We start from the raw sequence: 26,474 nt of genomic DNA on the forward strand, positions 1-26,474 counted from the left end.
CTTGCACTTGTCAGTATTGAATCCCATCCTGTTCTCATCTGCCCACCCCTGTAACCTGTCTAGATCTAGTTGCAGCCTGTCCCTCTCCTCCAGCATGCCCACTTCTCCCCACATCTTAGTGTCATCTGCGAATTTGAACAAGGTGCTTTTCACCCCCTTGTCCAAGTCACTGATGAAGATGTTGAACAGTGCAGGCCCGAGGACCGAGCCCTGGGGGCCCCCACTGCCCACATCCCTCCAGGTCAAAAAAGACCCATCCAACACCACTCTGGGTGTGGCCCTCCAGCCAATTTGTGATCCATCTGACTGTGTAAGCATTGCCGCCATAGTCGCCTAATTTCTAAATGAGAATGGGGTGAGAGACAGTGTCGAAGGCCTTCCTAAAGTCCAGAAAGACTACGTCCACCGCGACACCTGCGTCTAAGGATTTTGTGACCTGGTCATAGAAGGCCATCAGGTTCGTCTGACAGGACCTGCCTCTAATGAACCCATGTTGATTGCCCCCAAACATAATCTCCCCTGCTGGTCCCTTGCAGATGTGCTCCTGGATAATTTTCTCAAAGAGCTTCCCCAGGACCGAGGGAAGACTAACGGGCCTATAGTTTCCTGGGTTCTCCTTCCTCCCTTTTTTGAAAATGGGGACCACAATGGCCCTTTTCCAGTCCTCCGGCACCTCACCAGAGCACCACGAGTGCTCGTAAAGCCGTGCCAGGGATCCCACAATGACCTCTGCTAATTCCTTCAGCACTCGGGGGTGGAGATCATCAGGACCTGCTGATTTGAACATGTCTAGTCCCACCAGAAGCTCCTTGACTAGGTCCTCACTGACCATAGGCCTGGCAGTGCCTTCCCTGGGTCCAGTCCCTGCTCAAAAAGATGGAGGCAAAGAAATTGTTAAAGAGGTTAGCTTTGTCATCTGGTGTGTAAATTCCCAACTCCAGTTTTACATCAGCATAACTCTAGTGATTTCAGTAGTTAATCTTGATGAACAACACCATTGTGTACAGTAGGGCTTTGTTTAGAAAGCCAACATTGAATATTATAACATTGAATAATTTTGTTATTTGAAAATGGCTGGAGGAAAAAAACATCCATATTATTGATTGGTTACAATCCATATTATTGAATAGTTATGTTTGGTAGGGTTTGGGGAAGAAGACTGAAAGAAAGAAGCTAAATAGAAGATCTTTGTTGGATTCAAAATCTCTGAGGGTGTTCTTTGTTGGAACTATATTATATCTTCAACAGCCAAATGCTCCATAACTGAACAACACTTAACTTCCCACCAAAACAAATTTCCAGCTTTCCCTATACTCGCTCCCCATCTCTCCTGCTTAACACTCACCATAAACCCTCTCACAGTGCCCAAGGTGGAAAAAGAATCGCACTTATGGGTCCACTAATTTCCTCTTCTTGCTGCTCAATGAGTGTGAGAAATGACTCAGAGAGATGCACCCTAGCAACTTCCTTAAAAACCTAACTTCTATGCTCCTCATAAGTGGAGCAGCTTCCAGTCCACTTCAGGTCTCTCCTTGTTGCTGCTTCATCCTCTCCATCCCCAAACGTTTGAGACTCTTCTGCTATTTACCATGCCCTTCTCTCGCAGCACCCCCAAATCATGACTGTTCAACAACCCAGTTCTTCATTTTGCTACACAAGACCTTGTTCCTTCCTAGGTCTATTACCAGCACAAGGTACTGGTCACTCTAGTATTTAGCAAGGACCGGCTGGGAACTCAGCAGAAGTTAAAACCCAGAGTGTGTATACAGGTGCCAACTGTCGCCAGTCATGATGATGGTTTTGGGGAGGCTTAAGACTAACTCATTTTACACATGCCATCAAGCAACCATTAAGCTGTCATTTTGAACCTGAACCTTAAATTTGCACCTTAAATTTGCACCCAAGCCAAACTGCATTGTCTCCTGCAAACTGAATTCTTCAAACCTGCATTCTCTTGGACTCTAAATAAAGAATATGAAACACTGAACTGCTATATTTATACATTGTATCTATTAGAGAGATTTATTGCTACCAAACCATCTTACAAGTTTGCCGTCTGGAATTTCAAATGAAACTAATTCACTTTATATCTTTAGCATATCCAGTTGCTAGGGACAAGAATTAAACCTTCTAGAAAGGAAAGATCAGAGTTTAGAAGTCATGTCTAGTAAGAAAAAAAAATGTGACTAAATATTACTCTCACAATCATGCATCAGATCATTTTTTTCTCCAACCATTTTCAAGTAACAAAACTATTCAATGTCATGATATTCAATGTTGGCTTTCTAAACAAAGTCCTGCTGTACACAATGGTGTTGTTCATCAAGATTAACTACTGAAATCACTGACGTTATGCTGACATAAAACTGAAGCTGGGAATTTATACAGACTTGACCAAACTTTATATATATATATATATCCTGAAAATTTCAGGGATAGCACAGAATTGAATTTGATGTCCCAGTGTCATGAAAAGAGGAGTAAAATTCAAATTGAAATTCTCTCTCTGATTCTGCCATATTAAATATTACAAGTTACACTGCACCTTGAGTTTCATCATGGAATCTTGACATAACTTGTCTCCTCGTGCTGCAGAAACCTCATCTATCCCAATCAGTTTTGCTTTGTATCGGACACCGTCACCTTTAAACCTCTTTATTAAAGTGGCTTCGCTGCGATCCTGACCTGAAAAGACATAAGTGAACATTTGAAATTGGCATGGTTGTCAAGGAAAAATAAATTCATCTTCTTGGGTAAGACAAAGGTTAGATTTATGCTCTGACCTCAGTACCTGAGTATGTGAACATTTGAATAAATTAGGAGAAATTTATTAGTCCAATAAAATCCTTTGGCCCCATTTTCCTCAAAAGAATACACAGTGGGATTGTTAGTGGAGGAAATCTTCTGCATTAAATTTGCAAGCCGATTAGGTTTACAGAAATAAGAGATGAACTTGAATCAAACCCCAAGGATCTGAATACTTCTGAACTGGGTGGGGTGTTTTAATCCCTATTCGCATGAGAATTTTGAATCTTGTAACCAACACTAAGAATAATAGGATACTGCTTCTCTGTAGACCAGCTTGTCTACCAGTAAAATACTGTCAAGTCTGCGTTTTATTGCAACTATTTGACTTAGTGGAAAAGAAACAGATTATATTGTCAGCTCATACAATTTTGCTGTTCCAAATTCATGGTAAATCCTGCTTTCTGGTGGTATTCTTTTTGTTTCTTGATACATAGCAACAACATAAATGCTAACAGAAAATCACTCAGAGTCATTCAGAGAGGCTAGAGAAGGAAGCAGTGAAATTCTTATTAAAAAGGAATTGCTTTTGAGTGAGATAGTTGGGTGCAGAGAGGGCCACTTTGCTATTCATGCTAATAGTCCTTGCTCCAAATAACCTACAATTTAAATAAATAATCTAACATAGACACACACATTTGAAAACCATGCAGTTTTAGCTGCTTTTTTAAAAGTTGCTTTGGGGGCAGGGGTTTAGAAATGCCTTCTGCAGTAGCAAAAGAAAAAGTAATTTTGGTTTGTGCAACTGCCTTCTAACACACAAAAGTTCAGAACCTTTTTTTTGATAGGGACTTGTCCAGTACACAGAGCAATCGGTTGTAGTATTAATGAATGTCTGCTGACTCAACTAATGTTTATGCACATATCAAAGCAATTAGTTTTCTCCCTTCTCCATAAATATATGTGATTAAGTCCTTACAATAGTTTCAGTGGGAAAAAAACATGAATGCATGAAATAAGGAACACTTGCAAACAAAATCTCTCATTTGTATTCTCCTTCAGCCACAGTATTCGCAGGCATCACAGTCTACATTACAAATTAACACCGCAAAATTTCTGTTAAAACATTAAAGCTATATTTAAACTGCAGGGATTAAAAATGTAAGCTGGCATCTTTAAATCTGGTTAAATATACAAAAATAATTCCCTTTTATGAAAAGTATGAACCCCAAGCAATTTTTTGTGCACCAAGTATAAACCCCCTAAAATGTAGAGTCCCAACACGTGACTGTACCATAATTCAACAACTTGTCATTTGTCTTCCTCCATCAATTAGGCTTCTCCTCCATATTCCCAAAAGGGATTAAACAGAGGGCTAAATCTTGCTGCTTCTGAATGATATTTTATTAGAAAATACTAATGGCACATGGATGAAGAGTCAGAAACTGTAAGTAATGTTAAAACTATGCCTTAAGGAAATGCCGAGGCAGATGTTAGTATTGACAGTTAAAAGCATCGAAAGAACGTTTGCTACACTAAGCCCTGAAGAACATCTGGATACACAACAATGCACAACCATATCAGTAGGCTTTCCTATAAGTATTTCACATGTGTAAACAGTATGTCTAGTCGATTTTATTTTGCAGTAAATACAATCCCAATCAAAAAGCATTCTTACCAAGTTTTCAACCTTACACTCTTGTTGTAGCAAAAGGCAGCATTAGCTAATATGAATATTTCCATCACTCTGGGTTCAGAAACATTTGAGAATGCTTTCTCTTTCTGCTTCATGATCACTAATTTGCACCCATTCAGATAGCTTCACATTTATATCCATTCCAGCCTGCGATCTGCTTTTCTGAACATAACCTAATTCACAGCATTAATAGCTGCATTCAAATACAATTTATGGCTCTGTATGCTTACATATGACTCCCATGTCAATTATGTAAATTAAGCATTTATTAAGAAATGTATTAAGCAGAATAAGACGCTGTTGGATTGATGACGGGTGATGGTCAGCTACCGGAGCATGACACAGTCATTCTAAGCTGTGGCAGAAAAAGACAATGACCAGAGACTACAAATTCATGAGTAAAAATCTTAGACAACATCCTCAGAAGCAGTAGAGAAAGCAAATGTAGATCCAAGCTAAATAACAAAGTCATCTATACAGTTATAGCACAATTATAACACTATATGACCCCTATCAGTTACATTTGTGCCCATAAATGCAATAACTAAAGGCAAGGTAGTTCTTATTTTACCACTACTGGAATATCATAATCAAGTGCCAAACCATGATTGATTTTATAGCATAAATGGGGATTTCGTTTTAAGGTGTGATCATCTACGATATGTCTCTTCGGCCCTTGTGCAGTAAGACAGACCATACGCTCATTCAACATGCTACCATTAAAAGAGAAGTTTCTAATGCATCAGTCTAGGCTGGGGACCAACTGGCTAAGCAGCAGCTCTGCAGAAAAGGACCTGGGAGTTACAGTGGATAATAAGCTAAATATGAGCCAGCAATGTGCCTTTGTTGCCAAGAAGACTAATGGCATACTGGGCTGCATTGGTGTAGGCGTGTTGCCAGTAGGTCAAGGGAAGTGATTATTCCCCTCTATTAAACATGGGTGAAGCCACATCTGGAGTACTGTGTCCAGTTTTGGGGCCCCCACTACAGAAAGGATGTGGACAAACTAGAGAGAGTCCAGCGGAGGGCAATGAAAATGATTAGGGGGTTGGGGCACATGATTTATGAGAGGCTGAGGAACTGGGCTTATTTAGTCTGGAGAAGAGAAGGCTGACGGAGGATTTAGTAGCAGCCTTCGACTCCCTGCAAAGGGGTTGCAAAGAGGACGGAGCTGGACTGTTCTCAGTGGTGGCAGATGACAGAAGAAGGAGTAATGGGCTCAAGTTGCAGCAAGGGAAGTTTAGGTTAGATATTAGGGAAAACGTTCTCACTAGAAAGGTAGAGAGGTTGTGGAATTTCCATCCTTAGAAGTTTTTAAGACCAGGGTAGACAATGCTTTGGCTGGGATGGTTTAGTTGGGGATGGTCCTGCTTTGAGCAGGGGGTTGGACTACATGACCTCCTGAGGTCCTTTCCAACCCTAATTGTCTATGATTCTAATGATAGTTTTTAATCAGTATCCTATATGTATCAGAAACTGCGGAAATATGATATACCTGAATTACAAGGCTGACATTTTCTATTAAGTTGGTAAGAGGCTCAGCAATAGCACTAAATTAAAAAACAGACAAACTAACCCCAAGTGTTTTTGCAGCTGCTAGAAGCCAATGTGTAATTATTGCTGTTTTTAATTCTGTGTAACAAATGGATCCAGCCTTACTCCCCTCCTCCATTTCCACCCTCTTTCTCTAGCTCCTCTTCAGCTCCCCACTCATATTTCTTTGTGCTTATTCTTCTTCTAACTTCTTCAATACACCTTCCTTTCTACTTGCCCCTCTATTTCATCTCAAAACTGTTCTGTAGAATGAGATGCATCCATTGTATCCTAGGCTTCTGTCAATCTTTTTGTTCAGTTTTAAAGTTGGCAAACAACATTTCTTTCCATAACCGCCCATCTACTGAGATGTTAGTGTAGGATTCTGCCTTTCTCCTGCTAAAACCAACACCACAAATGCCTGACGGCACTGGAGGGTGCTTAGCTAAGCCAGACTTCAAACCTCCAGTGAACTGGGTCGTGAACAGGTGCAGAGGGCTTTCAAACTCATAGAGTGGTGCAGGTGCCGAGGGCTTTCAAACTCATAGCTTGGTGCAGGTCTCAGCAAGTTCTGGGTTCTCAAGACAGGCTGTCAATTGGCCTCCAAATGCAAGAACACACTTTTATAAAATGAAGACTGATATCTCTTAATAGCTTTCTCTGAAATCCCATTGGAAACAGCAGTTTGTAAGTAGATGAATATTAATGATGTATGAAACCCAACTCAGTAATGCCAAGATCCTAAAGTCAGGTACAGACATTACACTTTTACCAGTATAACTGTTTGGAAACCAGTCTATACAGGTAACAGAACAGAAGTTCGGCTCACATAGACCGGTTGAAAAATGGCGGAAGTCAGCCTAAGATTCACCCTCCCACCGAAGGGCAAATGCCTGTACAGTTTGCTACCGATCTAAACTACGTCGCTTATAGAAAACCGTGCAACTAAGATCAATTCCACCTTGGGCTTTTTGAATGTCTGTACCTAGCCCTAGAGTGGATTTGACTATGAACAACACTGTAATGGATTGTCGTGCCCTATTCTGAGGCCAAAGGAAAAAAGAAACAGTTACAAAACACATTTGATTATAAACATGCAGTCACGTTTCATTATCAAGGTGTCTTTGGTTACGAACAGATACTCATTTCCACCAATGGAACTGGTAGACATTTTTCCAGGAGAGGAACTGTACAGGCATTTAGCCTGCAGCCGCCCCCTCTCTCCTGCTTTCCACACCTTCAAGACTGGGGCTTGAGGAAGAGCTGGGAGCAGTGGTTGCTGTCTGGACCGGTCAAGCAAGGGAAGGGAGCTGTGACACAAGGCCTGCAGACTGGGGATCCCAGTCTGAGAAGCAGATAGGGAGCAGTGAGCAGCTGCTCCTTTGCTCCGCTCCTAGTCTCAGAGAGCAGTATGGAGGGAGCAGCAGGGCAACCCCTCTGCCAGCTTTTCACTCCAGGGACTCCAAAGTGCGAAACAGGCAGGGAGCCTACAGTGCTACTCCATCTGCTTGATTTCCCATGCCCCGGAGATGAGTCAAGGGAGCAGTGAGAAAAAGCCTCCTGCCTGCTTTTCACACTGGAGACTCTGGAGTGAGAAGCAGGCTGGGAGCACCTGGTGACTGCTCCTCCCATCCCCTCCCAGTCTATAGGTGGGGTAGGAGCAGCTGCCTCCCAGGCCTTCTCCAGGCTGGGCTTCCCCTGGTCTCTGGCAGAGATGGGAGTCTTTCCCTGCAGCTTCACTTCGTTCCAGGAGGAGTTCAGCCAGGGGAAAGTGTTCAGATGTTCATCTCTTGGGAGAAACTCTCCCAGAAGTGATTTCTCTCTCATGATAGTCAGGTTTATTTTTCTCTTCAGATTAGCTATTTTTTGCCCCGGAAGAAAAAGCTGGAACATCTGTACCCTCATGGCTTCTACCAGCAGAGCACCAATTCTCTCAGTGGAAACTGAACTTCTGCACATAGCCTTTATTAGTGTTAGGAAAGAAACATATCACTTGCAGCATATTGGAAATTCTTCATGGCCTTTTCAAACTTAAATGCACTCTTAACTATGAGGTCTCTGGCTCACCTTTAAGTCATACATGTTTCAGATAGAGCCAGTGTTTCTCCATGACGAGGAATGGCATCACACAAGTGGCTCGGAACAGAACCCAAGTCCTGACTCGGATCCGCGATGTGACTAATAGAAAAGATTCCCATAATTTGTTATACAACCCAAGGGGAAACTAAGTTATTGCAGACAATCCAAATGGAAACATATTAACATGAGAACAGGAGGGTGAGATGCCTTCAGGATTCCAAACAAGCAAGTGTCCGTTTTAATTTCCTTTAGGACTTTGCCAGCATTACTGGGGCACAGTGGGGTTGCAATCAGGATAGTGGAACAGCTGCCATTTAACCTATATTTCAATTCAAACACTGACCAGGACCTCCCTAAGTCTGATTAAAGCCAACGGTGAGAGATTTTAGCTCGTGCACATATTTCAGACTATTCAACTCCATTCTAAACTCTGAATATCAGAGGTCATCCAAGATTTATCCTCCAGCCTCTTAATATTAGTCGTAACTCTATGTTTCACTGGGCTCAACCTCAGATGTGGGCAAGAAGGTTATACACGGTGTCTGAGCTTGGATTCCTGGTCTAACAAAATGAATAAGCTTGTATTAATATAGTAACAATAAAATTAAACCCCATTCATTCACCAGGGGACTTTGTAGATGAGTATATTTTATAAACAGGAAAATAAATTTAATAAGCCATTACAGAGGTAAGCAGTTTCACTGTAGCTTTTTCCTTATGTTAGTATCATGGACTACACATCATTAACAGCATCCAATAATCTAAACCAATAACCTGGCATATGGCTATATTCTTTATTTAAATTTGTGCATGTCTTAGGGTATAAGGTGAATTTCCTGTGCTTAAGGCTGTAAAAATATAATGATATTATCAATAAAATCAATAACATGCCAGCAGCCAGTTCTCTGAAGAATGACCCACCACTGTCCTTTACACACATAAACTAAGTTGGATCTATCATACATTCAAATTATAAACCTGAAATCAAATCTCTTTTAGATCCCACAGGGATCTAAACCTATGGCAATCACCATTGTAAACAGTCTACATTTTCATGGAGACAATTAGCGTTTTTATAGCAGCAAGGCAGTAGAGAATTCAAAACAGCATGGCAGAATGACCTCTAAAAACAGTATATGCTGAACACTAGAGATAGTTAATTGATAAATACAAAAGGCTTTGCATTCAGCGTGTGTTAATGCCGTTCTACTTAGAGATGCGTATACAAGGACACCCAAACAAGTGTACACGTACCTAGACACGTTAGTGCATCACATTGGATTTCAGCTGGTGTACATTAATACAATTATATTAGAGATAAAACAGCAGTTTAAATCTGCTGAATATTTGGCCTATTCTTATATATAATCATAAATATAAAGTAAAATATTCGTGTCACTTATTAGAGGTGTGTGAAGTGGGCCCTATTCGATTCAGATTTGGATTCGGCCTGAATTGGGGACAGTGATTCGGTTCATCGATTTGGAACACTGTCCCTGATTCAATTCGGCTGAATCTGAATCTGAAGATTTGATGCTGATTCAGAGAATCAGCGATTTGGACACAGACACAGCTTTAAATGTTTTTTCTACATACCTTGAGGTACCAGTGCGACTTGTAAATGCTGCGATGTTGGGCCGCATGGAGCGTCCCACCAGAGTGCAGGGGGGCCCTCCACGTGCTTGGTGACAAACCCAGAAGTGGACTGGAAGTGCTTCTGGTCCACTTCCAGATCTGGTGCCAAGTGCACTGGGGAGCCCCCCATGCTTCTGTGGGACGCTTTGTGCGCCCCAGCATTGCAACATCCATGCTACCTGCTACCTAGAGGTATGTAGAAAAAACGTTTAAAGCTGCGTCTATGTCCAAATTGTGAAATCTTTCCGAATCTCTCCGAATCAACTTGGAGGGTTCCGATTTGATTCAGAGAAATTAAAGGGTCCTACGATCTGATTCAGATTCAAAGATTCAGCCACCAAATCGGGTCGAATCAAATCAGGGACCAAAGCTTCACACAGACCTATTACTTATATGTTCTGTGCCTTTTATTTTCTTTATACACATAGGTTGCTTACAGATGTGAAAAGAAAAACAAAAATAGTGCTTTACTTTCAGCTTGGTGCACCTGCATGATGAGCACAGCACATGTCCAGAAGAGGCATCACATCAGTTTGACCTGGCCTGCCCAATGTCTGTATAGATCAGATGCTTCACCAGGACTTTTTGGTGCTTTTATCTAATAGCTAATTGCATCTACTATTACATAAAATAACCAAAAAGCCCTGCTGAAGCACACAATCTATACAGACATTGCATGAGTCAGGTCAAACTGATGCATTTCCTCTTCCAGTAAAACCCTGGGGAGGGGGTTTTCATGACTGTCAGAAGTAATAATGGGTATAGATAGTAGCAGCCCAGATAAAACTGAAGTAGAGAACTTTTCCCTGATGACTTTGTAAGAGTCCAGGGTCAGATCTAGAAAAAGTAAAACTCAGAACTATCATCATCGGCAGGTTATTGAAACATTTCCGGCACCGGAGTCCAAATTACTTCCCAGTTGTTTCTTGTTATGGAAAGATAGGTTGGTGAAGGATACTTATGCAAAAAACACAAACTATATAAATTACTAATATCTGTTATATTTTGTAGTTTTCTCCCTTTCCCTCCTATAGAACTGGGATGCAGCTAGTAACAAATGTCTGGTTTCCTAATTTCGGCACCGAGACTGACTTCTCTGGGAGTAGGATTACTAAAAGTTAGGGTGGTATTACCAAGGATATTGAGATGAAGAAAGAATAGGTTTTCTCTTCCTTAATACAATAGCATTTTTAACAGCTCCAGCAAAGAAAGAATATGTCAGTATATAAGTAAGTTAACTACAGATGTCAGGCCTTCTCAGTATTGTATGCACAAAGTTAGGTAACAAAACAATACATTTCTATATGCTTATTCACTGCTGATTGTGATCTAGAGATTTTAAGGCATTTTGCATTACTAGTACATGAATGAAAAAACTGCATTCAGAAGTATGTAGACATCCCAATTATTGGAACCAAGGTTATATTATAAAGATAAGTAAAGTAGTTTCCCCATTTATTTGCCGTCTGTCGCCTCAGCAGTGATTGGTGACTCTGTAGGCTGGTTGCCAGATGTATGAGTTTCAAAGTTAAATCTATTGAACATTTCACATATTTTCTTTCCGAAATTAACATTTTGTGCTTTATGTAGGTACTACCACAGAAGGAGATGTACACTTCATTGCATTTGTGTCTCCAAAGCTGAAAGGCTGCATGGGCTAGTAACTGATTAAATTATTTCTTAATGGTACAAAGTACTTGTGCCTATGGCAGGAGGACAACCTAATTATTTACTGAGAAGGCTGCAGTGTAAAATCAGGTTTGATTAAACTTTCAGGTAAATCTCAGTGATAGAGAGTTTAGTGCAAGTTTATCAGAGGTGACATTGACTGAACACATACATTCCATGGGCAATAAATGCAGGGGAAGATGACAAATCATTCACTTTAGTTTTAGCCAAAAGGCTCACTGATCAATTTTATTTTCTTAGATAGACTCTTGAGACGAGAGAATATGGTCACATCCTCAGATATAAAAATGACCAGAAGCTGGATGTAATTAAACTTCCTTCTAGCTTCTTTACCATGTGAGTCTTCATAAATCTTGGAAAGCCATTTTGTCAGGGGAGGCAGGGCACAGGCAGGCTTCATGGTGCAGAAACAAGTTACCATAGCAAATTCTGCAATGACCTTCCATGAAACCAAAGAAGCTCCCCAGGATTTAAGCAAGAATTCAGTTTGCTGTGTCAGGTTTATACAACAAGCACCTGGGAATTACAAAGCACTAACCTGGTCAAAAGTTAACTTTAAAATTGATGTAATCTTTCACTGTCAGTGACTGTTAATAAAAATATACCTTTTAAGCAAGGCAGGGTGTCAGAGGATCTTCTTCTTCAATACCCAGAATAGAATTGAACACAGTGGTCACATTTACACATGCTATTAATAGGTTTACTGCATAGTAAGCCTTCCCTAGGAGCATGTCTACACATGCACTCACCTGGGAACAAATCTGCTCCCAACAGGAGCATCCTGGTACAGGGCTGCTCCTGCCCTAGACCTGCCCCTGCTGCAGCAGCCAGAAGGAGCTCTACGCTCCACTGGAGTGCTAGCCCAGGGGCTGGCAGGGGGTATGGGGGACAGTCCCGATACACAGGGGGCCAGGAGAGCTTTGCTGGAGTTATCCTGATGTGCACAGGGCAGGGAGACAGCTGCCACTGCAGTCAGCAGAGCTCTCCCAGCCCCATGCACATCAGGACACACAGCTGCCAACAAATCCCATGTCCAGCAGGGCTTCCCCGCTCAGCAGAGAGCTTGCCAGTAGCTACCCCAGGAGCGGGACAGGTTTGAGCCCAGCTCTGTGCTGGTCAGGGAATCCCTACCCAGCAGGGGGCTCACTGGCACCTGCCCCACAAGTGGGACCACTGCCAGTGAGCCCCTGGCTGAGTGGGGAAGCAGAGAGCATTAGAGTCTTTCACTGCCCTAAGCCTCCTTAGTCCCGGGGCTGCTCAGCTCCCAGCTCCTATGGGGAGCTGAGAGCGACACAGCGCCAGAACAGGGTGGGCAGAAAGCGACCCCATTCTGGTCCCAGCTCTAGCATCAGGACCTGGGACAGAGAACTCCCCCTTCCCCTATGGCCCACTGCTGGTGTGCCTGCCAGGAACTCTTGGTCAGTTTCTCTTCGTCAGTTTCTTGCGAATTGATCAGTTTCTATGCGGGTGCTACCATGCAGTAACTACTGTGCACTTAATCTAATTAACTAACTTCACAGTAGACTAATTTACTGCACAGTAAATGCCACACATGTAGATGGTGACACTTTATTGCACAGTAGATTAGACTATTGTGCAGTAAAGTGTCTTGTGTAGACATGCCCAGTGACACTTTTTGTTTTCTCCAAGCATTTCAAAACAAGAACACATTATTTAAAAATAATCTTTATATAAGAAAAAGTAAGTAAAGATGCAAATCAGTTCCTTTCTTACCTTCCTGCCGGCACCTGAATATGGGATGTGATTTCTGATATATCACTAATATCTACAGACTCTATAGGAAATTGAAAAGAGCACTACTAAATAAATAGGGAATAAACCAGCACTGCTTTAAGGATGAATTAGACTGTATGGTAATATTTTCCATGTCTATATTTCTGTGATTGATTTTGCAGTCATCCTAAATTAGTGTTAATTTTTACATAGCACTTTGAAGAGGTACGGTAAATCCCTGGGATAAATTCTCAGCTCTGGCTGCTTCAGGTTGTGTAAGCAACACAAAGCAGTCTTACAGAGACAACCAAAGCTTCTCTGAAACAAAGAGGAACTTTGGATTCCATAAAGCTGACCATATATCTACTCCCAACCCGCCACGTAAAGGACAGTACTGGAAGTGGAGAAGGGCGTGCTGTAGCAGGACAAAGCAGGGTTGGGTTGCAGGTTCTTTCTTTAGCTGTTGCAAAGATGCTTGAAATTATGCCTGGGACCATTCAGCTCCCAGCCATTGGGGAAGTGGAAACATGGCTAAACTTACTTTATTGCCTAAGTCTTCTCAGCAGCCCTGAGAATGAATTTAGAGATGCTGAGGGTCTAGCCTAAAATTTTGAAAGTTGGTCGCCAGCAACCAGCCATCTAAATGAATATATTGGTATCTTCAGAAGTAGCCCGATTTGAAACATTGCTTAACTCCCACACCCCTTATTAATATTGTGGCAGCTGTGATCACTCAGTACCTCTGAAAAATCAGGACCTTTCTACTTATATGTCTATCAATGAATTTAGGTGCCTAATTTTATTACACTAGATTTTAATCAAAAGGACGGTAACTAATGCAGAACACACACACACACAGCTCCCCAAACTCACACTGTGACACATCAATGCAAATTCTGCACTTCAGAGTATACATATGCATTCTGTTAATGGTTTCTGGCTATTAGACGGTTTGGTTATTTCATATTGTAAAGGGAGAAAAGGGAATAAAGCATTTCACTTCACATAAATGCCAAATTCTCATGCCCCGCTATGGGATGTGCTACCTCCCCAAGGAAGTGGAAAGAATAAGTTAAGAAAGGTTTCTATTCTGACGGGTGTTGACAAATTTTTCACACATGGTCAGAGAGGAAAAAAAATCCTTCCTTTCCAAACAGCTAATCTCAGAAATTAAAACTACCAGAGAAAAGAAAAACAGACCAACTACTGTAACACAGGACACTGCAACCCAATAATTTACCCTCTTTCAGACAATCACAGCAAACAGGACTGCGGAACAAATTGGATACGGGGGGGGAAAAAAGCAGTGTGCCTTTCATTTTTCTTCCCTGCTCTGCAAGGGTCAGATTTGAACTGAGACTGACAGGATACTCAACAGATTCAATAGCTGCTGCCTATTGCCTGAAACCACCCAGTTAACCAACTTAGGCTCTCCCCTCCTCACTCCCCCCTCTTTTTGTGAATCATTGCTGAGCTGGTTGCAGTCATTTCACATTTGTTTTGTGTCCTGTGAAACACTGGGTTTTATGGATTCACTGGGAATGTGTGACTATGAAGAGTTGCAGTTTGTTTTAGGACATGCAAGTCATTTGGTATACTTCCAGTTCTGATTAGAGTAGCTAACCTTAGCAAACCAGGGCAGCATCTGAAAAAAAAACACTGGGGTGTGATTCTTTCAGAGAATCCATGGACTGAAGAAGAGGTGCTATATATCAGTGTCAAAGGCAGTATACTGCTTCTCCACCTTTGCCTGCTTCTGTGCTCGTCTGCTACTAAAGCTTGCCATAATATCACTGCCCGAGGACTCTAATGGCCCTGATTGATGGCCACTTCGGGGGTTGCACTGTATCTAGTACGGCTTTGGACACCATTTTGTTTCAGAGAACCAGGGTTGCTGGTCCAGGCACATTCTTGGGCCTTCAATGTAACTAGGCTGGCACTATTTCATTGTGTTACCTAAAATATACCTGGATCCTAGTCCAGTTTGCACACTGAGAACAGGATTGCTAATTAAATTCCCAAACAGAGAGGGCAGGGCAAGGGTGGCGACTGCACAGGTGGAACTAATCGCAGCGCTCTCCCCACACGAACTTTACCGTAGACTGCGCACCTCTGAACAAGGGTCTATCATGGCTGATGGAAATAAACTCATTTCATAACTGCTCCTTTTTCAGTCACTTTTTTAAACAGGATCACTTTGGGGCAATACTGCTCCCCTTTGGGCGTGGTGGTTCACTCTGGGTACATACAAGCATTTGCCGCACCCAGTTTAGGTTTAGGTGGTTTGCTTTAAGCCTTTTAAACTTAACCTGGTAGCAATTCGTGCAGCTGTTCACTGCTTCCAGAAGCAGTGTGAGCAGCCTGGGGTAAATCAGGGTTGGGGGAGGGACTGGTGGGATGGGGGTGGGGGCAATTAGTGGACCTTCAGGGAGCTGGTGGGTCTGCGGGGAGGGAGGGTTACCCAGTCTGGCCCAAGGGATAGTCCAGGTCAGGGTCAGGGAGGTAGGGACAGCACAGGCACAGCCCTGGGGCTGGGGTGAGCAGCCAGGCTTTCCCAACCTGGGATCTGTGCTATAATCATGTACAGGCATTTGCACGACCAAGCTAACCCTTCGGAGATGGGGTTAACCCTTTCTCAGTCTAAAGATGGTTCACCTCCTGAGGCGAACTAACTTAGATCCGGTGCACCATTTTTGAGGGACATAAGCCCTGTGAACACCTGCACAACTAGGCATTCAGTTCGACCTAGCCTTGTTAAGTCGAGCTAAATGTAACACTTGGATGCACCTGGAGTTAGGAGCAAGTTGAAGAGGAGTTGGAAGGTGACATAGAAGGAATATGGATTGGTCTAGAGCAGGGGTGGGCAAAATGCAGTCCAGGGACTGGATGTGGCCTGCTAGGCCATTCTATCCGGCCCGTGGCACCCCTAAAAAATTTAGAAAATTAATATTAATCTGCCCTGGGCTGCCTGTCATGTGGCCCTCAATGGCTTGCCAAAACTCAGTAAGCGGCCCATTGCCCAAAATAATTGCCCGCCCCTGGTCTAGAGGGAAAATTGCAGATCTTCTGATCTATCTCCACCCTGTGGGGTTAGTGGTAAATCAGGATTTTATTTAATACTGTGAATTTGCTTATTAAGGTGAAGCAGCAGCTATGTAATTTTTTGCTGTGGAATTTTTAGTAACCAAAAAAAAAAAAATCATCTTTCATTTCCTTTATCTTCTGGAGTAAAATACTTTTTTCAAGCGTGAGGATGTTAAAATTCATGGTTTCAGAAGCTTCCCTGTTAACCTTGTTAAGCAGTACATGACCCCTGAAGGCTGTAATAAATACTCCAAACAAAAATAATCTACTTGGCAAAAACAGAGAAGAACTGGAAAGTATATTTAAAAATAAGGTTAACAGATACATAGCAATTATCCTATCATCTCTTAATACAGTGAGAAAATATATATTTTAAAATTATTTTCTGCCTGGCAAAGTGAAATCCTTACCAGTACTTGCCTGATGGTAGCCAGCTGCATTTCCCTTTTTAAATTGTTCACATTTTGCAATCTGATGTTTCAGGAAGAAAATTATTTTCGCTTTGGCTTCCCACTGCCTCTCCAACATCACAGAATGTCTCTCACTGTTGGAGAAGCAATAGGAGGCAAAGAGGAAAGCAGCTTTTTTCCTGAGACTTTGCGTTAAAAAAAAAAGAAATACTGTCAACTTCAAAATTACAACAGTGGCAAAGTGCTTCTTTCAATGTCTTCCTTTCATTTTTGCCTCCTGCTGCCATTCCTATTGTCAAAGTGGCAGCAGGAGGCAGAAATGAAAAGATTACTACCGGCAATCACCCTTTGGCAAAACATTAATAAGAAGAGAAACACCCCTGATCGGAAAAAAATTCCAGAGGCTAGAAAGCGGGGTCTGTGCACCTCTTGCACGTTGCACCTTAAGAGAGCCGGAGCATCAGAGCGAGTCTTGTATTTCAAGAGCCATATCCAATAACCCACATACTAACCAAATTCTTGAGGTGCTGCACAATGCACTTAGCAACATGATGCCAAACAATACAATGTTCTTTTAACATTAATAAAACGAACAAATGAACAGAAAGATCATCTCAAGGAAACTGGATGAGAAGAAAAAATTACTTAAGAAAAACCACTGGAAAAAAACAAATCTGAAGGCATTTTTTGAGACAGATGTTAGATGAATGAGCTTAACGATAAAGGGGAAATTACTCCGAGGGCCCAACTACCTGCAACCTAAAGTGTCCTCAAAACAGGAAGGGCCTTGAAATAACCCATGGTGATGAGGATGAAAGACATATTTACAAATGTTACTAGGCTATTCTGTTAGAGGCTTGAAAACCTAGCTCTGACAATGTGAAATCAGTCCAGTATCTAAGAGGCATTCATTGAACTCAAGAAGATACGGCTGGTCAAGCCAGTTGGCCAATGAGCTTCTCAGCCCTGAACTCCCTGTAAGTAAAAGGAGAAGCCCTGAAAAGGGATACTTATAACAACCTAGACACAGTGAAAATTCTCTTTGGTACAGAGGTTTTCACACATCCAGTCTACCCAAGTAAAAAAATAACATCTTCAACCCACTTCCAAAGCATGACTTCTTTTAAGGAAGTTATGGCAGGATCTCTGAATGAATCCCATTTACAATCCCTAAGGTGGGACATCAGGGAAGTGGACAGGGAGGAAAGAGATTTTCATAGCATCGTGCTCTACCGACCATTAACCCTCCTGCTTTCTGTGCGGGCCGGGAGCGATCCGGGCCCTTTGTGCTCTGCGCGGGCTGTGGCCAGCAGCCCGGGCACGCGGGGTCGGAGAGAACAGGTGACACGCTAGAATTAGTCACGGACATGTAATGGTTGATTTAAAGATTATTTACTTACACCAAAGATGGTCACGGTGTAGGCTGGACAGTTTTCCAGGCACAGCTCCGATTAAATCCTCGTTTGAGGACTACGACAAGCTCGCTCTCTCCCACGGAGTTGTTGAGGCTCTGTGGGTCTGTCTCTTTTGCGCGCAGGGAGGGATACGTCTAGGAATTTATCGGCGACGGGGAGAGGCCAGAGGCTGATCAGGCCCCTGTTGCCTTTTAAGAAATGCGTTGGGTCCGTAACGATCCGCAGCGCTTAGAGATCTTCACGCAAGGCGAAGGTTTTTCTCTCTCTCTCTCGAACTCCGACTTGGGCGGAAATCACCCATGCTCTTTATACGGCTAGCAAGCCAATCACTAGCCGCCACGTGTGCATAATTTAGAACTAGCCAATAATGTGGCTCGAATTCTAATACAAATGGCGGGAACTCTTTGCAACGAGCATTTCTCAGATGCAAAAGAAATGCACACTGCAAAGAAAGCTACAAATTTGGCGGGAAAATAATTTAGCAGTGCCAAAGCACACACAAAACAAAAATCACAACTTTGGGTTGTGACACTTTCCAGAGGCTGAAGAGTGTGCCTGTTGGGACACCATTAGCTATATCATCCCACCATGCGCCTAGCATGTATTATAAAAAAAGGGACAAATACTACCCTTAATTATCTTATGCAATCTCAAGGGAATCACCTGGTTTATATGGATGAAACTGAGAGCAGGTTTTGGAGGTACAAGTCACGCACCACTGTTGTCATGAGCATGGAGTGATGTACACACTGCAGTGACAAAAAAGGGGACGTGACCTTCTAAAAGAAGGCAGCCACAGATGGGGTCAAATTCTTCCAGTGCACATTTCTCCCTTGAAGCAGTATTAAATTTCAGCTGAGCAACTGAAAGGTGATGAAGGCAGGATCAAGTAATCCTTTTTTCTGTTCTACATGTGAAAACACAGCAAAGGTACTGTAGGGATCAAGATGAATCACAACAGTAGTGGGTACTCTTTAAGGAATGCTATGTATGCATGGGCTGTCATCCTGATATTATGAAACTTATTTTAGAACCGTTGCAATTCTGATATGTACTGTTAGGTACTGAGTTAATAGAGCGGGACAGTGTACTGGTAACAGATACTGCTTCCCATGGGAAATATTAATACTGTGATAGTTGACAGTAACATTACTAGGTCCCACACTAAAATTAGGTACACAGTTTTTCCACATCAATCTTACTATACACACTAAAGTTTGGACTGGTGCTTGCAAACTAGATAGGGGTATAGGTTGTAGCCATGTTGGTCTAAGGACATAGGCAGACAAGGCTCTTTAGGTAAATCTGGTATCTTTTATTAGACCAACTAAAATAGTTGGAAAAATTCTTCTTTGCAAGTTTTCAGGTTCAAACACACTTCTTCAGGCTGAGGAAGTCTGCAGTTGTTCTGTGCTCTTCCTGAATGCAATGAATAGAAGCCAGTATGTGAGAATGCCAGTCAGAAAAAATCCAAATTGAGGCATTCAATGGGTGAGAAACAGGTGTGGGGGGGAGGGGGTACGTAGACCTGATAAGATATAGCTGGTAAATAGTAGAGAGGTAACCTGGGGGTCTCAGGTGTCAGGCAGCTTATAATGTGCCATAAATCCAACGTCTATATTTAGTCCGTGATGTTTTGTATTCAGTAGGTTGTTGGAGTGGAGTTCGTAGGCTCATCTGCAAAAGTTGTTTTGTAAATTCCTTTTGAGGATTACAACTGAGAGATTGGAGAGGGAGTGGTTTTCTTGTCAGAAATGTGCCTGCACAGGTAATTGGGTATTCTTGTCTTTGATTGATTTTCGGTGTGCGTTCATTCTGGTATGCAGTTGTTGTTTGGTTTCTCCTACATATTTTCCAACAGGGCATTTAGTGCACTGGATGAGATGCATAACATTTCTGGAGGTGCAGCTGTAAGATCCAGGAATATTGATGGTTCTGTTGTGGAGTGTAGTTATTGTGGGTGGTATGGATATGTTGGCAGATTTTACACATGGAAACTTCACAACATGAAAAACAAAGAAGCCAAACTCAACAGTGACATATATTTTCTAAGCCTATGCAAGAAACACAACATCATTCCCAGAGGACTAAACATCTACAATTCTCTGACTACTACACACAACTCCAAATATGCTTCACAACTATGCAGGAGAACTTCAGAGAAACTTAGAAATCATCTTCTTCGCCTAACCTACTTCAAAAGAGATCAACTCAAGAAGGAAATCACCACATGCTACAACAACTTAAAAGAGAAAAATCCAGACATCTTCCCAAACATTATACAATGTATACAAAGAGACTACCAACAATTTTCTACAGCATCCATCCAACATAAAAAAAGAAATGGAACCAAATACTCCAGGCACAACTTTCCCAACTACAAAATAACCATCACAACACCAACCAGCACCTCAATTTGGATTTTCACTGACTGGCATTCTCGAGTGTGTGGTGGAAAAATAGCTATAATGCACTCAGCTCTCTTGTATGGGTCCTATAGGTTTCAGAGAACTTAAACCTTCAAGGCCAACATATAATACTCCCTGGATGTTAGAAATAAGCCAAAAGCTCCTAAAAGAGGAGTGACAGACAGTGTTCTGGAGGCTGATTCTTTAATGAACATTCAGATACATGGTCTTTCTATCTTAGTGTCCGAAGGGTGCCTGAAGGTTCTTCAGTTTATATAATAAGTTGGGTCTTTCGAAGGGACAACCAAAATTTAAATCCTATGGTAACCCTAATCTCTAGGGTAAATTACACGAAATTAGGGGCACCTTTACTTACATTCTCCTTTACCTACCCCCTACTGACCATAGAAACAAAGAGCACCAAAGTACAGTAGCCCCTTGCATCATGGCCATTCCGTTATGTCAGGGCTTGGAAGGAGGATCTGCATAGAGCTGCTATGCTAATTCTTCAATCCCTGTGTTAAGCAAATATCTATCTTACACGAGTGATGGTCTTTCATGCTGGCCTCTGGTTTCTATTCTATTCCATCCAGGAAGGGCACAGAACAACTGTAGACTTCCTCAGCCTGAAGAAGGGTGTTTGTACCCAAAAGCTTGCAAAGAAGAATTTCTCTTACTATTTTAGTTGGTCTAATAAAAGATATCATCATGTGTTGTTGATTATTTCATTGTTCATTCTTTCCCTGAAGCAGTCGATATAGCAGTCAAAGTTCGAATTTTGCCCGCTGTGAGATGTCCAATCTGATTTTTTGGGGTTGATCTTTTCCTCGATGTTGTCAAAGGATGAAGTGGATTCATTTTGGTTGTGGAAATATTCCTTGAGGCAGAGGCATCAGAACCTTGTCCGCATACTAGATGAATATATTAACTATTGTAACTATAATTAAAATACTTTTCTAGTGTGCAAACATCAACCCATAGGTAGTCAAAATATATCTGAATGTATATTGCACATATACAAATATAGGAAGCAGGTTCTCAACTAACGTAAATCACTGTAGGTTCAAAGAAGGTTCAATATTAACTTTGGTCAAAACACCAAACGTAGGACAAATACTAGTGACTGGTGAAGAGCAAAGTAGTTCAAATCAGACAAGAGGGAGGTCTTACATCTTAATGCCAGCGGAGCTGGAAACAGTCCAGGACAGTTCTGCATTTGAAGTCTGGTCCACTTTCATCGCCTACCTACAGTCCTCGAGCAGGGCTTGGCATATGAATGTCCCCTGTGTTAGAGACTAGGAAGGGGTGAGATGGCTAAGAAAAAGCCTGAACTGTTTGGACTGGGTTTAAGGAGGCTTTGAACTGCAGGAGTCAGCTGACACAGGTGGTGTTTACACTCAGGAATAAGAGATGCTATTTTGACAAGATCACATATACAACTTTGGCTGCTGTTTATTATAATAAGAAACACTCAGTATATGTCGATAAAACTAAATTCCTTTGAAGGGATGGGAAAGAGTGTGGGAAGTAACTTTGCTTCATCTCAAAGGCTCTTTAAACAGTGAATAAACTAACTGGCAAGTGAATAAAGAGGTTAATCAACTTGAATGCAGCATTACTGTCCTTGCCATAAATGAATCAAGTTGGACTTTTTCAACGAAACTGAGCTAAAACAAAACTAACTTTTTTTCTCCTTAAACAAAACAATTTTGGTATTTCAGGAACAAAATGACTAATATTTCTTATGGTAGAGTTAGACGATGAAAATTTATGAAGCCTGAAAACCACACGCTGAGTTAGGATCACAAACGGCTTAATCATCTCTGTATCTTACAAATGAAATGTTAATTCTAAAGTTTGCTCATGAAGTCTCATGCAACAAAACGTGTCTCTTTCTTGATCTGGTTGTGTAACGTTTGTCACATTAGTATAAGGGCATATAAATAAAACCAGGCTGCTGATATCAACACAGGTGACAGAATTACAGTACAGCCTCAAGGTGAGAAAAAATATTGCTACAGACTTTCAACATTAAGGGAAAGAAGGTTTTATTACTATTTCTCATGCAACTGTGATGAACTTTTAAAGATGACAAAAATTGAGAAATTTATATGAGACAGCAGTTATGTTGTTACTTTGCTTATCAAGCTTCTCATGCCATTGCTGCCTTTCGTACTATTGTAAGAGAAAATGCTGCAAACAATAACTGGACTGTGCCACAGCTTTTCCTCCAATAATCTCCATCTACACAAAGGCACTGCATTCATCAGTCTGTCCAATAGATTCTGTTTATCTAGTCATTTTCATACAAAATGGACCACATCTAATTTTTTTTGTGAGAAAACAGTCTAATAATTTAATGTTTGCATGCAGATTAGTGAGCTGTAAGATAGTGCACTGCTATGCTAGGTTAGCATGCTATTAGCTAGGGGATTCTTAGACATCCTTCATGCAAAGTAGGTCAGTTTCTAGCCATATCATTCTGATTATGTCAAAGTATTTATTCATGAGTTTCCTAATTCAACACACTTCAAATAAATCATATTTATGTGAAAAAAAAATATGTCTCAATTATGGTTGTCAATGAGTAGGTTATCCAGATTCCACACACAGTGGTGTCGTTGACTGCGGGAAGATTAATCATTTTTCCTCTATACCCATGTGTTCTGTAAAGGCAGAATTGTTTTATTTTCCCCCTAAAAGTGAGAAGACTATAATAAAAACAAGAGGGGGAAAGGCAAGTAATCATGAAACATTCCAAAATTATTATTTCCAGTAAATTTACACTCTCTCTGAAAAGACTAATGATCGGGGCAGAAAATGTCCTGTAAGAAACAGTCCTACATTAGCAGGGAGATGGAAAAGGCCTTTAGCCCATCTTGTCCATCTACGACTAACCAATTATAGAAATATAAGAACCAAGACCGAATCCCTTCAAGGTTCTCAGAATTACTTCATAAGCAATAAACATTTCCAGACTCATAAATTGATCCTTTCCACTGCACCGTTCTGCCGTGTTCAGACTGTGGGTTGACCTGCTTTTGGTTAACTGCTGATGCCTGCATAAAGGATTTTTGGTTGTAGCCATGTTGGCCTAAGGACATTGGGAGGCAAGGTTCTTTGGGTAGATGTGATATCTTTTATTAGACCAACTGAGTAGTTAGAACAGTGGTGGGCGAAATGTGGCCCGCGGGCTGGATGCAGCCTGCCGGGCCATTTGTAGGGGCCCTGCAGGCCGGATAAAAATTTAGAAAATTACTATATATCTGCTCCTGGCTGCCTGTCATGTAGCCCTCGATGGCTTGCCAAAACTCAGCAAACAGCCCTCTACTCGAAATAATTGCCCGCCCCTGAGTTAGAACAAAGGTCTTTGCAAGCTTTTAGGCACAAGTACCCTTCTTCAGCCATAAAAGGACTGCATTTTTGATGAACAGTAATCCAGAAAAACAGCCTGCAAATTCTAGGACTCGCAGAAAAAAAATCTTGGCTCTCCTCTCTAAAGAGGATGCTGCCCAGGCCTAGACTTACTCTTCTAACATGGTTGCAGCAGCAAAACGGTTATATAAATTCCTATTAATAACAATCAAGGGCCTGATTCTTAATTACGCTAATGCTGTTTTATGACATTCTAGCAGCATAAAGATACTGCAAGATGGGCTGCAACTCCTCTGAGCATCACTCATATAAGCTACATATTTACTCAACATAGGGGTTGAAGAATTAGCATAGCAGCTCTATGCAAACCCTCCTTCCAGGCCCTGACGTAATGGATGGCCATGAGGCAAGGGGCTACTGTACTTTGGTGCTCTTGTTTCTATGGTCAGTAGTGGGTAGTTAAAGAAGAATGTAAGTGAAGGTGCCCCCAATTTGCTGTAATTTACCCTAGAGATTAGAGTTACCATAGGATTTAAATTTTGGTTGTCTCTTAGAAAGACCCAATTTACCCCTGTAAATTGAAAAACCTTCAGGTACCCTTTGGACACTAAGACAAAAAGACCATGTATCTGAATGTTCACTGAAGAATCAGCCTCCAGAACACAGTTAAGTCTGTCACTCCTCTTTTAGGAGCTTTTGGCATATTTCTAACATCCATAGTATATTATAAGTTGGCCCTGAGGGTTTAAGTTCTCTGAAACCTATAGGATCCATACAAATAAACTGAGTGCATTATAGCTATTTCCCCACCACACGCTCTACAAGGCATATATGCACAGAACTATGTTTTGAATAAAAGAGATCATTGTTTTATTTTTTATTTTTTGTGGTTTACAGTTACTAAATGCCCTAATATGAATTGTCTAAATATTCTTTTTCTGGGATAATCAAACCGCAATCTGTATCTTTTTGTCTGATTTAAATGGCATGTTTTGTCTCGTCTTTAATAGTCTTCCTTAGACCTTTACACTGGAGTCTGCAGGCATCCAATATAATCTGATGGTTGATTATGTCCATAGTAATTATTTAACTGCCGACTCAACTGGTTTAAAAGAACATTTACAACAGCTGCTAACAAGAGCAATGTTAGAAACACCACTTAAATATCATTCTTTAAAAATTTAAATGCCAATCTTGTCCTGCAGCTACCCACTGCACATTACTGCAAAAACAAAATTCATTTGATATTAACAGTGTCAATAGTTTAGCTGGTACAAATACATCAGACCACAAACCTAGATGCTAAAAGAATATTCCTACTGTATTCTAAGTATGGATTTTAGAGCTAAATTATTTGCAATTTACAGAAAAGGAATCCATTTAAAAACACTAACAACTTTAATACGGTACAAGGAAACAGAGGGGCAGAGATGGAAACAGAGGGCAGGCTTCATCCTCAGCAGAGTAGTCTGTGAATTAAAAGTTTACAACAGTTCTCATAAAAAAAATATGCAAACTCTGGCATTTATGCCTAGCTAGTCTATACACCCTCAATTCTAATCACATGCAGCCATTACTGAAAGCAATATCAGGTTTTTTCCTAAAACCTTTACACGCTGTTTATGCAAAATACATAGTTTTTTTAAAATATTTTGCATAAATGGTGGGGGTGGGGGGAGTTCTATTTAATAAATCAAAAAAATGAGGAGGGGGGGGGGCTGTGTTTTTTTAAACAAATACTCCAAATGGAAAGTCTATATTGTGGCTTTTTTTTTTTTTTTTTTTTGCTGGGAAACCAACATGCAAACTATCATGGTAACAGTATGATCATTAGTGATTTGGCTTTGTGACCGCCCACATGCTGTGGATCCTGCCATGTGAATCACTATAATACTTGTTTCTTTGGTCTGAATTCAAAGAAAAATGATGCTCTGATATCTATCTGACCCTGCAGGTGGCCTGAAACAAGTAAGAACTCTGAAAACAGTCCCTATTCATTTTTAAGGATGCTTCGTATAAGGATGCTTCACCCTCCCTGTATTACGATGGTAAGCTCCTCAAGACACGGGTCATGCCTTCCTATCTATTTGTTCAGTGCTTTGGTCATGATGGAAGGGGCATTGCTATCACATAATTAAATAATAGACTAACAAAGCATAGCACTTACTGCTTACAGGAATCAACAATAGAGGGCCAAACAAGCTGTAAACATGTTACATTAACAACACATATTTTTGGCTGAAATTCAGAAAAATATGCTTATCAGATATAGTTTCTAGACCATTTAGGAACACTAGCAATGCTTTAAAGAGATGAAATCTTGGCAAGAAATAGATGTTTCCTGATCAGGCCGTGTAAACAAGTTTCCATTTTTAGAAACATATCCTAGCAACTAGTAGAAGCAATTTTAGATGAATATTAGCCAAGTACAATATCTGAAAGAAGCAGAATGCAATGGTCCTAACCTGATCTTTCAAGCAACTTTTGTTTAAAATTGTGAGATAGAACATCTCGCACTCAGAAGATAACAAGAAGCCAAAGAGGTCTTTACAGTCTAGCAGTTAGAATTCATTGAAACATCCAGAATATCAACTCCCGAAGAGATGCGTTAGGCTAGTGATGGACATTCACAAAGCCTGAACGCATTCAACCTTTGCAGGTTAGTCTAATC

At 41.2% G+C, this 26,474-nt stretch overlaps 1 protein-coding gene across 8 annotated transcripts in view; it reads right to left on the reverse strand.

The window, feature by feature from the left end:
• The window catches only part of DAB1 (DAB1, reelin adaptor protein), a 430,025-nt gene that overhangs the window by 119,912 nt on the left and 283,639 nt on the right, over nt 1-26,474 (reverse strand). For all 8 annotated transcript variants that reach the window (XM_025206587.1, XM_025206586.1, XM_025206588.1 and 5 more), the window contains one exon: nt 2,546-2,685. In XM_025206587.1, coding sequence (XP_025062372.1) covers nt 2,546-2,685 — 140 coding nt within the window. The remainder of the gene's footprint in view (nt 1-2,545; nt 2,686-26,474) is intronic.

The sequence above is a fragment of the Alligator sinensis genome, unplaced genomic scaffold (genome assembly GCF_000455745.1).
Source record: "Alligator sinensis unplaced genomic scaffold, ASM45574v1 scaffold941_1, whole genome shotgun sequence".
In the NCBI taxonomy this organism is placed as follows: Eukaryota; Metazoa; Chordata; order Crocodylia; family Alligatoridae; genus Alligator; species Alligator sinensis.